This window comes from Notothenia rossii (genome assembly GCF_949606895.1).
Source record: "Notothenia rossii genome assembly, chromosome: 7".
In the NCBI taxonomy this organism is placed as follows: Eukaryota; Metazoa; Chordata; class Actinopteri; order Perciformes; family Nototheniidae; genus Notothenia; species Notothenia rossii.
Genome location: NC_136905.1, coordinates 45,856,190 through 45,868,409, shown reverse-complemented (window position 1 = coordinate 45,868,409; position 12,220 = coordinate 45,856,190). Strand labels below are relative to the sequence as shown.

The following is a 12,220-nucleotide window of genomic DNA, read 5'->3' as shown; positions in this document are numbered from 1 at the left end:
TGTGGCTCTTTTTCTCCCTCCCCGAGGCAAGCGTTTGCTCCTGTAATTCAATGTAATCCCTCCCTCGCTGTAATTCTCTCCTGTAGTCCACCAGCAAATGACAAACACCCACCTCTCTGCCTCTTCCAAGGAACGAGGGGACCGTGCGGCAGAGTTTCAGTTTGATTTATTTTCGCCGGTCAACATATCCGTTAAAGTTTAAATCTTCCGGACAAATTAGAAAAGTTCCGGTCAAAGGTCTTCTTTGTTATTTATTGAGCTTTAAAACCAATGAATAATGACTCTATATAATCATATAAGAATAAAACACGGAGGACGGAGATCTCCTTTCCTCCCCCTTTTCTGAGAGCCCAGCAGCTGATCGGCGCACGCTCCCCTCTCCTGCAGGGGGGCGCGGTCAGCTGCAGCTCACAGAATCAGCCCCCTGCAAGAACAGGGCTGGAAAGAGCAAATAGAGCGAAATGAGGCATGGCTAAAATGCAGGATCTGTTTGGTATTTTGAAAAATAAACTTCACATACATGTTTTATATAGGTATGGCCCTACAATATATTGTTCAAATACAGCATGATAGGTCCACTTTAAATATTTGTACTGTTTTCTCCTCAGATCACCTTCCAGCTCCAACCTGCCAGAGTCTACCTGGAAGACACCTTTGTTTACTACGTTAAGACCCTGTTCCACACCTACATCCCTGACAGTGCCATGGCCTCGGCCCCAGCAGAGCCACAGAGGGGGACAAAGTGTGGCTCAGCCCCCATCCTCCCTGAACAGGTCCACTATTCATGATGGCATGTTTTTATTGAGGCAATGATCAGGCTGAATGTGTTGTGGTTTAGTCACTGCATTCTCAATAGATTATAACTTCAGCGGTGCATTCAGCTGGGGCCAGACATGCAGGAAGCAGCATCCAACCTCACTTTGCTTATAAGCGTGCCCAGGAACTCTGCTCAATTTGAGCAGTATTTAACTAATAAACCAAGGGATTTGTGTTGTTCTTGTCACAATGTTGTAATCATACATTCACATACATATCATATTCAATAATATCTTTTAGGATAGGATAAAACGATAATCTGTAACATAATGAAGGTGCATGCTAGAAAGGGCTAGAGGTAGAGTCAAGATATTTTGCATTAGTATTCCTGGGCCTTACTTACTAAATGTGTTGCATCTGTCCCAGGTGCTGCAGGCGGTGCAGGCGCTGGTGCACCCTGTGCGGCTGCAGAGGCTGAGCATCCAGCCGGTCAACCTGCTGGTCAGCATCCATGCCTCCCTCAAGTTGTACATCGCTTCAGACCACACTCCTCTCTCCTTCTCCCTGTTTGAGAGAGGCCCGCTGTGCACCACAGCCAGGCAGCTGGTGCACGCTCTGGCCATGCACTACGCTGCCGGGGCCCTCTTCAGAGCTGGTAGGTGGTCTTCCTCTCTCAACTGCCTCAAATTCACCTGCTGCCACATCAGTCAGCAAAGGGTCCAACAAGCCAGCTTGTGTTTTATATATCGAGACAGCACCGATTTACAGCATATCATCTGATTTATTCTTGTTATCATATCTGCTAAAACCAAGGAGGATCATTATCGAAATATTCCTTCACTTGTAATGGCATGAATGCACAAGCCATTATGATGGCTCGTACATGTCCTAAGTGCAGATGATGTTAAAGCACGCGTATTTAGAGCCTGCTGTATTCCACTTTGTACAGCGTGCTTCTGGCCGCAGTTACACTCAAGCAAAAATAAAGAAGCTCGGTCGGCAAATAATGATGCCTCTGAATCAAGCTCCAATGTGGACAAATGTACATTAGGTCTCATACATGATTCTTTTCACCTTTCATGCCATGTTGAGGTATCACACACCTGTTAAACGTAGCCCGTCTCATTGAACATGCTTTTTGGGTGGGGCCTTTAAACTGGGTTGTTATCATTCATACATGCTACACTTAATGTGTTTATATATATATTTTTCAAAAGATCACAAGATTGTCTATCTTCTCAATCTGACCTCTTAATTTGGATCTCAAAGAGCAGCAGACTGCATTGAATTTAACTCTAGAAAGTGGGTTCAATTTTTCTGTGAATATTCCCTTAATAATTATATGTTTCAAGACATATTGCAGGTAAAAACAGGCGATATGGGTTGAGCCCTAGGTTGTCAAAATAGAGCACTGTGAAAGCAGTGCTCTATTTATTTCAATGGGAAAGAGCAGTAAAAATGAACTTACACCAATGGATAATCATGATAAATAATCCTGATCTCAAAATTGATCAAAACAATGGTAATCATCATTTTGGCCTTAAAGGTGGGGTAGGTAGTTTTGGAGAAACCAGCTCGAGTGAGCTAGAATTTGAAAATACACAGCTGGAGAAAATCTGCCACATCCTTACAGAGCCCCTCCTCCAACACACACGAACGCGCACATAACCAATGAGGGCACGAGATAAGTTTGTGCATAGATGGAAGGCTGACAGGCAGGTAGGCCATCCAGTTACTTTAGCCGGGCCGGCTCAGATGATTGGTCGTGCTTTTATACAGCGCTACATCTTCCACAGATGACATTTTTTAATGGATTTTTTGTCAAAGCACTTCAGATATTCATTGCTATCGGGATGTTAAGAGCATTCCATGGAATATACCAACAAGTGTATCTCGAGCCGGTTTCTTAAACTTACCTACCCCACCTTTAATGTTGCAGGACAATGTGAATTCAGTGAGTACACATGTAGTGCCTTTCACCTTTCTGTTGTAGATTGCAAGAAACGGGAAATTAATCTGAAAATCTGTGTTTCTGAAAAGGTTTGTGTATATTGCAATATTGTATGATTTAAACAAATTACAGTTTAATGTAACTATTAAAAAAAGTCTGTTCTTTTTTGTATATGACCCCAGGGGAGGTGGGAGGGCGTCGACACAGAGCACCCCCACAAAACTAATCTCTTTGTTTCGTCAAGTCAGAAATAAAGTCAATTGTATTCAACATTCAAACTGCAGGGATAAAGCTGCACCTGGCTAAAACTCAAATCCAGTGTTGTTTGCACTCAATTTAGGGAGAAATGGACAGAAGAATAACAGGATATGAGCTTGGTTAAGAAATTCTACAATTGACTCTCACAATGTGTGGAGTTAAGCTATGAAATGATTGTATCCCAAGGGCTTCATTGCTTTGTGGTAGGAATCACAAACTATATTGCTCCACAAAGTCAAACCTGAACCACTGGAGGCTTGAAAAAGATTTACATTCTATCATTTCATAATATACCCTTTTATTCTAAGCTTTGACTGATGACTCATGGTGTGCAGGCAGTATGTTATAGATAATGCCCTGTAAAGGCTCTGCAGCTCTCCTGCGTTGTCCTGCTGTCGAGTCAAAGCCTCCACACATGTTCTGATTTAGCCGCTCATTTCCACATCAGAATGGCGTTCTGGGCCGACACTTCCTCCCCGCTGTCTCTCGTTAGAGCCCTCATTTCTGCTCGTAATTCAACGCGTCACTTCACCGCACACTTTTGTTCCTACGTCATCTTGAAGTTAGGGGAAGCATTGGATTCTGGGACACTGATCATTTTAGAATATACGGTACTTTGGTCAAACATACACCCACAGGCATAAATCAACACACATGCATAGACTTATGGACACATGAATACTGAAAGAAGTGCACTATCTATGCACCATACCAGTTTATGCACATTATGTGTTTTTGAGCATGACTCAGCCCTGTAAACATCGGCTCCTGTCAGGAGTTTATGCTTTACCCAGACCACAACTGGGACACCATGTGAAGCAGAAACGAGCACTAGGCCTGGCTGGAGACGGTTTTCTTACCATTAGAGCCCATCACTCAAGTGCAAATCGACAGAGAGTAAGAGCAGAGCGGAGTCGGCGTCTTGAGAAATGGCTATTTGATTTTTGATATGCAATTGTCAGTGCATAAATATCAATGAGCCGTGCCCTCTGAAGGGGGCTCTACGGCTGAATGGGAGAGATGAGGTGAGATAGTAGGAGGCTGTAAATCTAACCGTGGCACATGTATGATTTCATGCAGGAGTGTGTGTGTGTCTGTGTGCATGAGTGTGCATTTGTTATGCTTTTGGGAACTTTTGTATCGTCGAAGAAATAATTCTGATAGAATAAACACAATGTTGAAAATATAATCATGATGTAAAACATTTTGTAGGTCTGTAAAATGTTTGGATCGAGCTCCCACTCTGAACTGCTTTTGGTGAGAGGAGGAGAGTGAGAGTTTACTCCAGGGGCTTGTGTGCAGAATGTTCCTCCTAAAAGCAGGTGTTCCACATGTGCAGTTTAAAAAGTTACTGTGGGATCATACATTATATAAATTCTGTAAATTGTTTAGTATAACACCAGTCCAAGGCTTTCAGTCCAAGTTAACTGAGAAGCGTAACTGAAAGAGAAAACTGAAAATAGGCTGAAAAGTAACTATGCGAAATAAAACATAAAAATAAAGAACGTTCATTTTATAATCCTGTGCTGTGTTTTGTCTGTGCCTCAGGGTGGGTGGTGGGCTCTCTGGAGATCCTGGGCAGTCCTGCCAGTCTGGTGCGCAGCATCGGGAACGGGGTGTCGGACTTCTTCCGGCTGCCGTACGAGGGGCTGACCCGCGGGCCTGGGGCCTTCGTCAGCGGAGTGTCCAGAGGGACCACGTCTTTCGTCAAACATATCTCAAAAGGTAATGCAGATATTCATATTTCAGAGCAGGAAATGTATAAGCTCAATGCACACAACTTTGTATTTGTGGACTAATAATATGTAGTAATAACTCACTCTATATTTTTCCAAGACACAGCACATGCATTGTACAGTTTTTAACAAACACTGAACACAGGGATTGAGCATGTTACGTTTGTGTTCAGGCACGCTGACGTCCATCACCAACCTAGCCACGAGCCTGGCCCGGAACATGGACCGCCTCTCGCTGGATGAGGAGCACTACACCCGGCAGGAGGAGTGGAGGCGCCAGCTGCCAGAGAGCCTGGGGGACGGCCTGAGGCAGGGGCTGTCCCGACTCGGCATTAGCTTGTTAGGTATTTGGAGATTTACAACACACACACACACACACACACACACACACACACACACACACACACACACACACACACACACACACACACACACACACACACACACACACACACACACACACACACACACACACACACACACACACACACACACACAACATCCCTGAATAGAAATACAGCAGCACATTGCAGAAGAATTCATGTAATCTCTGTTAAAAAATAATTTAGTTGAAATCTGCTCCTGGTGCTTTAATTCACCTTTTCACTAATTCAATCAGAGACAGTTTTTTGATGTAACGATATATATTTATTGCCGGGAATGCACAGATGCATGTAATGGTGTTTGGCGATTAGACCCTGTTGTGCTGGAATATCATTCGGGAGGGGGAAAACCGAACCGATGAAACCCCCCTGGGGTCTAGACACTGGTGGAGGCATGAAGGGATTGATGGATGTCTGAAGAGTGATGGTTTGAGCTTGAACCTGGATTTGGAAGAAAGGAAGGTGGAAGGGGTGGAGGAGGGCTGCGTTGAGTCACCTGAATTGACAACTGTGAGGAGGGGAGAGAGCAGATTTAAAGGTTTAGCCTTGCACTATGATAAGCTTGTGGGAATAGAGGCGAAGTGATACGTTTAGCTGAGGAGTGACGCCCCCGATCACTGATTGAGAGGAGAGAGAGTAGTAAACAGGGAATATGTGAATGAATGAGTAAAGACGGTCTTCCTGGTTGAACTTGCGCTGAGCTTCATTAGTCTGCTTCTGAATAACATAAAGGGGTTTTAGATGAGAAATGGCACAATGACAGAAACAGTGAACATCAATACAATCCCATTCACACAAGGTAGAAAGTGATCCAGAGACATTTGCAAACGTGAAAAATTGCAATCACACTGTTAAGATTGCAGTAAAAAGAATGATTACAAATAATACCTGAATCCCAAGAGCAAGTCATTGAAATTAGCAATGAATATTGGATCTCTTTATCCTTAGCATGAGGTCCCTCGATATGTATCAAAAGATGTTCTTCCCACACACATGTTATAGGCACAGAGCTGTGAGACGGAGTGCAGACAGCACAGCAGGGACTCAGTAAACAACCAAGGGCAGTACAAATCAAGACACACAGAGCATATCATCAGAAACCAAACAGCTGCCTGCACCTCTCTGGTTTACAGCCGATTATATACATTAAAAACATGTCATACAAGAAGGGTCTGATATTTTCTGTTGGGCAAAAGCATGTCTGTATATCTCACTCGGTTTCCCATGTCTTGCTGAAATGACATTACTAAGGGGACATTATTTGCATCCTGTACATTTCCATTCGTTATGTAAATCTATTTTTTGAAGAAAGCCCAATACTAAAGAACAACCACCTGGTCCTTGTTCCTTTAGGAGCGATTGCAGGCATTGTAGACCAGCCCATGCAGAACTTCCAGAGGAACTGGGAGACGCAGAGCTCAGCGGGAAGCCATGCCAAAGGGGTCATCTCTGGCGTGGGGAAAGGCATTGTGGGTGTTTTTACTAAGCCCATCGGAGGAGCAGCTGAACTGGTGTCCCAGACAGGTTATGGTGAGTTCAGGATCAAAGCTAACAGCATTTTGGTTTTTCACTTTCACTGAAAGACGTGATTGTAACACTCCCATTACTTTTCCTGTTGTTTACAAAAACACACAATTTGTTGATTCCAAAACACAGGGAATGAAAGCACAATCAGAGCATCATTCTTGCTTTGAATATATACAGTATATATATATAATTTGGATATGCAGTGGTTCTCAACCTTTTTACACCAAGTACCACCTGAGAAAATAGTTATACAAGTTTTTTAACATTGTTCATATGACCAATGTTAAAATACAGTCCATGCACAGTACTGCAGGACACGGAGGCAAATGTATTCATAATAACATTATTTATTGTCAGCCACAGCTACATGTACAAAGGGCAGGCTCTCTCTCTCTCTCACACTCATCACCACAAGTGAGAACATAAAGAACAAAATAATAAATTATTCTCACACAACAAATGACAACTGTACACACATGTCATTTCCTGTACCAAAGTGTGAATGTAGGCCTCCTGCAACAACCCACATTGTAACAGAAAATGTCCTCTTGGGAATTCAGTTCCACAATAATAATGAAAGCCTCCAGGAGCAGATGAGCCTAAGGGTAGCTCATCTTCAGTCTGCTGATGTTTGCCATTATTGCCAAAAAGAAAAGAAAAAAGATAACAATTAAGGACAAGTGTGTGCTTTTTCAGCTTTTGACCTCGGTCACAGCCTTCTCTCCATTATTTGTGCAAATGCCTTCTTCACACATCACAGCGGCTGTGCATATCACTTTTGCGTTGCTGGCGGAGCCTGCGCGTGTGATCGGTTGATGACTGTCCTCCTCCTCATTCACTTGTTCACTTTCGCTAGTAATATTCTCCTCTGTACCTCTCTCACAACATCATTCAGCTTTCTTCCTTCTTTAGCTTGCTTGCAACGTTGGCTAATCGTTCGCGGGTATTATGGTCGTTATAATGCGCATTCACACCGCAGTACTTTTCCCACAAAGGTTCATGAGAACTTAGTTCATCAGAACTCTTTAGTTCTGATGAACTAAGTACAGATCGCGTTCACAACGGAATAAGTCCCTGGGGGTGGATTAGGCAAATGAAGCCGCTGACGTCACTTCTTCTTCTTCTGCTTTGGGTTTACTGGCAGGCCGCAAACAACTTCACGGCGTATACTGCCGCCCAAAATCCCCGGCCGGAAGTCCCCGGTTGTTGGGGACTGGCTTCAGTAGAAGCTGCTGGGAGTCCCAGCAGCTTCTACTGAAGCCTTCCGAGTAAATCGCCAGAACGCCGACACCTCCTCATCTTGCCATAAGTTAGTCTCTCTGCGTTTCTGCGCTGGGCAAATGCTAATGCTAATAATGATAATAAAATGGTGGCTTCACAACACTTTTTTTGAGTTTTACGGGGCGTGGTTTGCAATCCGCCCAGCCAATCAGAAATATAGCTCTTTTCTCACAAGAGAGCCGCATGAGAGTCCCTGCTCTCTAGCAGGGACGGAAAAGGGGGTAAAAAGGTTCTCATGAACTAATTTTAGTTCCGGCTCTTTTTGGTGTGAACGCGACATTTCGGAACTATATCGGAACTAAAGTGGGAAAAGTACTCCGGTGTGAACGCGGCTATTGAGTGCCACAGTGACGCGTCCTAAAAACCCGGAAGTAAACTTCTTCCGGTTCCCTCGACAAAAAAGCAATGCCATTTCTCCATAGGATTTCGGAAAATAGCTCAAAATAAGGTCTGTGGTTGGCAAACATTTAAGAGACGGATCACGTTTTGTTCAGTCGGATAATTTACCGTACTTTTATAATTTTCTAATCATAATTGTAATCTAATCGATAGATTTATGATTCGAAAATTCCGGGTTTTAGTTATTTTTTAGTTTTTTTCACTGTGGCACTCTATTAGCAACGCCAGAAATACATTAAAAAAAAATGTGTTTCTAAATCTACAAACAACAATAGCCTATTAGAACTTATTTAAACCACAGTTTCAATTATCTCAAGCTTATTTTCAATCGTTGTAGTATTTTGATAGTATGATTTATTTTTTAATTAATGTTATTCAATCAAGCCTCAAACTGATGGCACTTGTCCCTATAGCCTGTTTTAAATTGAAGTTGTCTGAGGTCCTTACCACCAGCTGCTCTCGCAGTAACAAGTAGTGTACCTTACTGTCCCAAATGTGCACAATGTAGTGACTGCGTTTCCTCTTTTTGTTTACTTAGTTGTGTTTTCTGTATTATTTATGTCTGTGTTATGTGTAAGAACGTGTAACGTTGCTGCCTTTTGGCCAGGTCAGCATTGTAAATGAGATTTTGTCACAATGTTTTCATCTGGTTAAATAAAAGTTAAATAAAATGTAAAAATATAAAAAATGTATTTACATTTTTTTTATTTTGTATATATGTCAGATTCCTCCGCGTACCAGTAGCGGGAGCTGGCGAACCACTGATATAATGGAAGTTGTTAGACCAAGCATTTTTATTTTCTTACGTCAGGTAACAAGCTCCATCTTTTTCTGGGGGAACATCAAGCATATAACCAAAAGAAATGTCAATAACATTTTAAAAGAACGAAGCAATTTGCCTGTGGAGATTAACACTTTTAATTTTTACACAGGAGCACATGATCACTGTCAGACAGAAGTTAAATAAGAGATTTAGTCATGTAGCAACTCAACAAATAAATATAAACACACATTTGAATTGGAGTTTGTGATTGGGAAAATCTGAAATTCATCAGTAGATTGATTAATGATTACATTAGTTTCCCATCTGTCCCCTTGGCTGTCAGAATGGTTTATTTGGTCTTCCCTAGTGCAGGACCCTATAGAGAACTGCTCAAAGAGCCTTTGGTACATACACACACACGCACACGCACATGCACACACACACACACACACACACACACACACACACACACACACACACACACACACACACACACACACACACACACACACACACACACACACACACACACACACACACACACACTCACTGAGAGTTGCAAACAAACACCCACTCAGAGTGGAGCAGAATTGCAGAGTGGCAGTGACATCATAAATGGATCTAAGTGTGTGTTCATGGCTGTGAGTACTTGCTGACTTCACTGGCCTGCCGCTGCTCTGCTGAAGAGCTGACACACACACATGGGTGAAGAACTGACACAGTTGTTTGACTACTTTTACTTTGCTACTTCACTACATCTCAGATACAAATACTGCACTATTAAATCAAATGTATTTTTGGGTAACCCCAGATTCAGATTAATAATGCAAACTGGAAAATGATGTTTGAATCTACCTAGCAATGCAATATAACCCCACCCCACCTGCAACGTGGTGGCCAGTGCACATGAATGCATCAATAATAATATTCTAAGAAAATAATAAATGCTATTCTAAAATGGTCCATTCTACATATTGAATTCTTGAAATATATTTCTATGCTCATACTTAATAATTTTTGACATTGTGGTATTCTTTTTTAACTAAAGTAAAATATTTAAAAATGCTTCCACCTCTTTTTTATGAAAATGAAATGTGCATTGTTAGCAATGCAGTTTAACACTAACGGAGTCTTTCTCCATCAATGTCTGATTGATCAGCTTGTGGTCCACTCTGATGGCACTGTCTTCCCATCTGTCTCTTCTGCAGGGATCCTTCATGGAGCCGGACTGTGGCAGCTTCCTAAACAGCTGTACCTGCCTACGGAGGCGAAGTCTTGCCGGGCCCCTAACAGCCACCTTAAATATGTGTGGTAAGACCCAGCCCCTCCCAGCCCACATTCTTCCTGCAAGCTCTTCCTTTATTTGTGTCCAGCTTCTCCTTAGAAATGGGACATGTGTTCTCGCTGTTGCTTTTCTTGGGCTCTCTCCAGGAATTGATTTTCTTTTTCTTTCCCTTAACACTCATCAATGCTGCTGTCTTGTTTAAAAAAATACCTTGGAGGGTTCATTACCCACTTTCCAAAAGAAAATGGGTCTGGAAAAATGTTTGACCTTGATCCCACACATGGTAGCCAGGCTGCCCTCCCTGTTCTCATCGGGCCATGTTAAAAGGTTTTTATAAGCACTCTGCCAAAGCTAGAAATGTTCTTTCTTGTTGTTTAGCTTTGAGTTTATCCAGAGATCTTTCCCCATGCCATCAGATGGAGGAACACCTTCCTCTGTGTGCTCCAAGGCTTTGGAATTTAGAAGAGATTGAGTTGACACAGATTTTATGTTGTGCCAAGCAGGAGGTTTGGGTTTTGTGTTAAACATATGGCAGTGGTTTGGACAGTGCTGCATCAGATCTGAGTGTATCAAGCACAGTGGAGCACTGAATATTATCATAAAAATGTATGAGAGGCCTGTGTCTCCAGAAGGTTATCAGGAGCCTTTGAAAGCACTTCACATTTTCCGCAATTTTATTTGGTTTCCATAGCTATCAAACCTTTACTTCTAATAGTAGTCTGTGTCCACTATAAACTGCCATAAGAAAAGAAGCCACATTTTAGATAAACAATATTTCTCTAGGACATTCCACTTTAGTTGTCATCACTCGAGGGGTTGGCAGTGTGCTAAAAGGAAGATGAAAAAAAGATGAAAACACACAGATGCTGAGATAATGCTCCCCTGTGGTTTTGTTCAGGCTGCATTGCAGTCAAACTGGTTTCCATCAGGCATCCATCAATTATTTTTACTACTACAGGTAGCCCGACACTTGAAGGGTCAAACTGTTTGAACGAAGTAACACTTAACAGAACCAAAGTGTCCCTCCTGCGGCCGCCTCAACATCTGCTCTGCAATCTGAACACCTGCCTTCCAAAGTAAACACACTGTCAGAGAAACATGACGGAAGACTGTAGCCCCAGCACATATTTCCCCATCCAGCATGTGTGTAATAGGATCCACCCGGAGAACATGAAGAAATGTAAATTGCAGGATGTATATAGACACATATTCTCACTTGTTTGTGTGTGTTGGGGCTGAAGAGTTGGGCACATTGTGTGGTCTTGTGTTTATAGGAAAAGTTTTTATCTGAAGTCAGCAAGACTGCAATTATGTGTGTGTGTATATGTACACATACAATCTATGCACCCGGAAGTATGTAGTTACTGCCTATAGTGCTTTGATAAGAATACAACTTGTTTTTTAAGATTGAACCACTTTAATGTTCCAGATAGTCTTATAACTTGTGTTGTCTGTCCACAGGAAGATGCTCCAGTCTCTGGGGCGGCCGGAGCTCCACATGGCCCTGGAGGTGACCCTGGTGAGCGGCTCGGGTCAGGAGCATGCTGGCTGTCTGCTCCTCACTTCGGAGGTGCTGTTTGTGGTCAGCCTCAGTGAGGACACCCAGCAGCAGGCCTTCCCCATCACAGAGGTAAGATAGAGAAACAGCTCCTGTTACAGTCAAATGAGCCTTTCTGTAGCTGTATGGCTGTGAATGTAACGCGTCCTGTCCCCTGCAGGTGGTGTGCCAGCAGGAGCCGGGGCAGGGGGGCCAGCTCAGCCTAACCTTACAGCAGCAGACAGTAGCCAGCGACACAGAGGTAAGACTCCCTGTAACGGACTGCACATGGTGCAATAATATGATGTGGATATTGACAAAAGAGAAAACCTTAAATCACTGCT

The 12,220-nt window shown here is 42.8% G+C and overlaps 1 protein-coding gene across 1 annotated transcript in view; it reads left to right on the top strand.

Moving 5' to 3' along the window:
* vps13b (vacuolar protein sorting 13 homolog B) overlaps window positions 1-12,220 on the top strand; it is a 460,668-nt gene that overhangs the window by 446,792 nt on the left and 1,656 nt on the right. Inside the window, 8 exon segments of the mRNA XM_079694034.1 lie at window positions 609-773; window positions 1,183-1,411; window positions 4,514-4,690; window positions 4,875-5,045; window positions 6,438-6,614; window positions 10,263-10,365; window positions 11,801-11,969; window positions 12,058-12,138. Coding sequence (XP_079550160.1) covers window positions 609-773; window positions 1,183-1,411; window positions 4,514-4,690; window positions 4,875-5,045; window positions 6,438-6,614; window positions 10,263-10,365; window positions 11,801-11,969; window positions 12,058-12,138 — 1,272 coding nt within the window.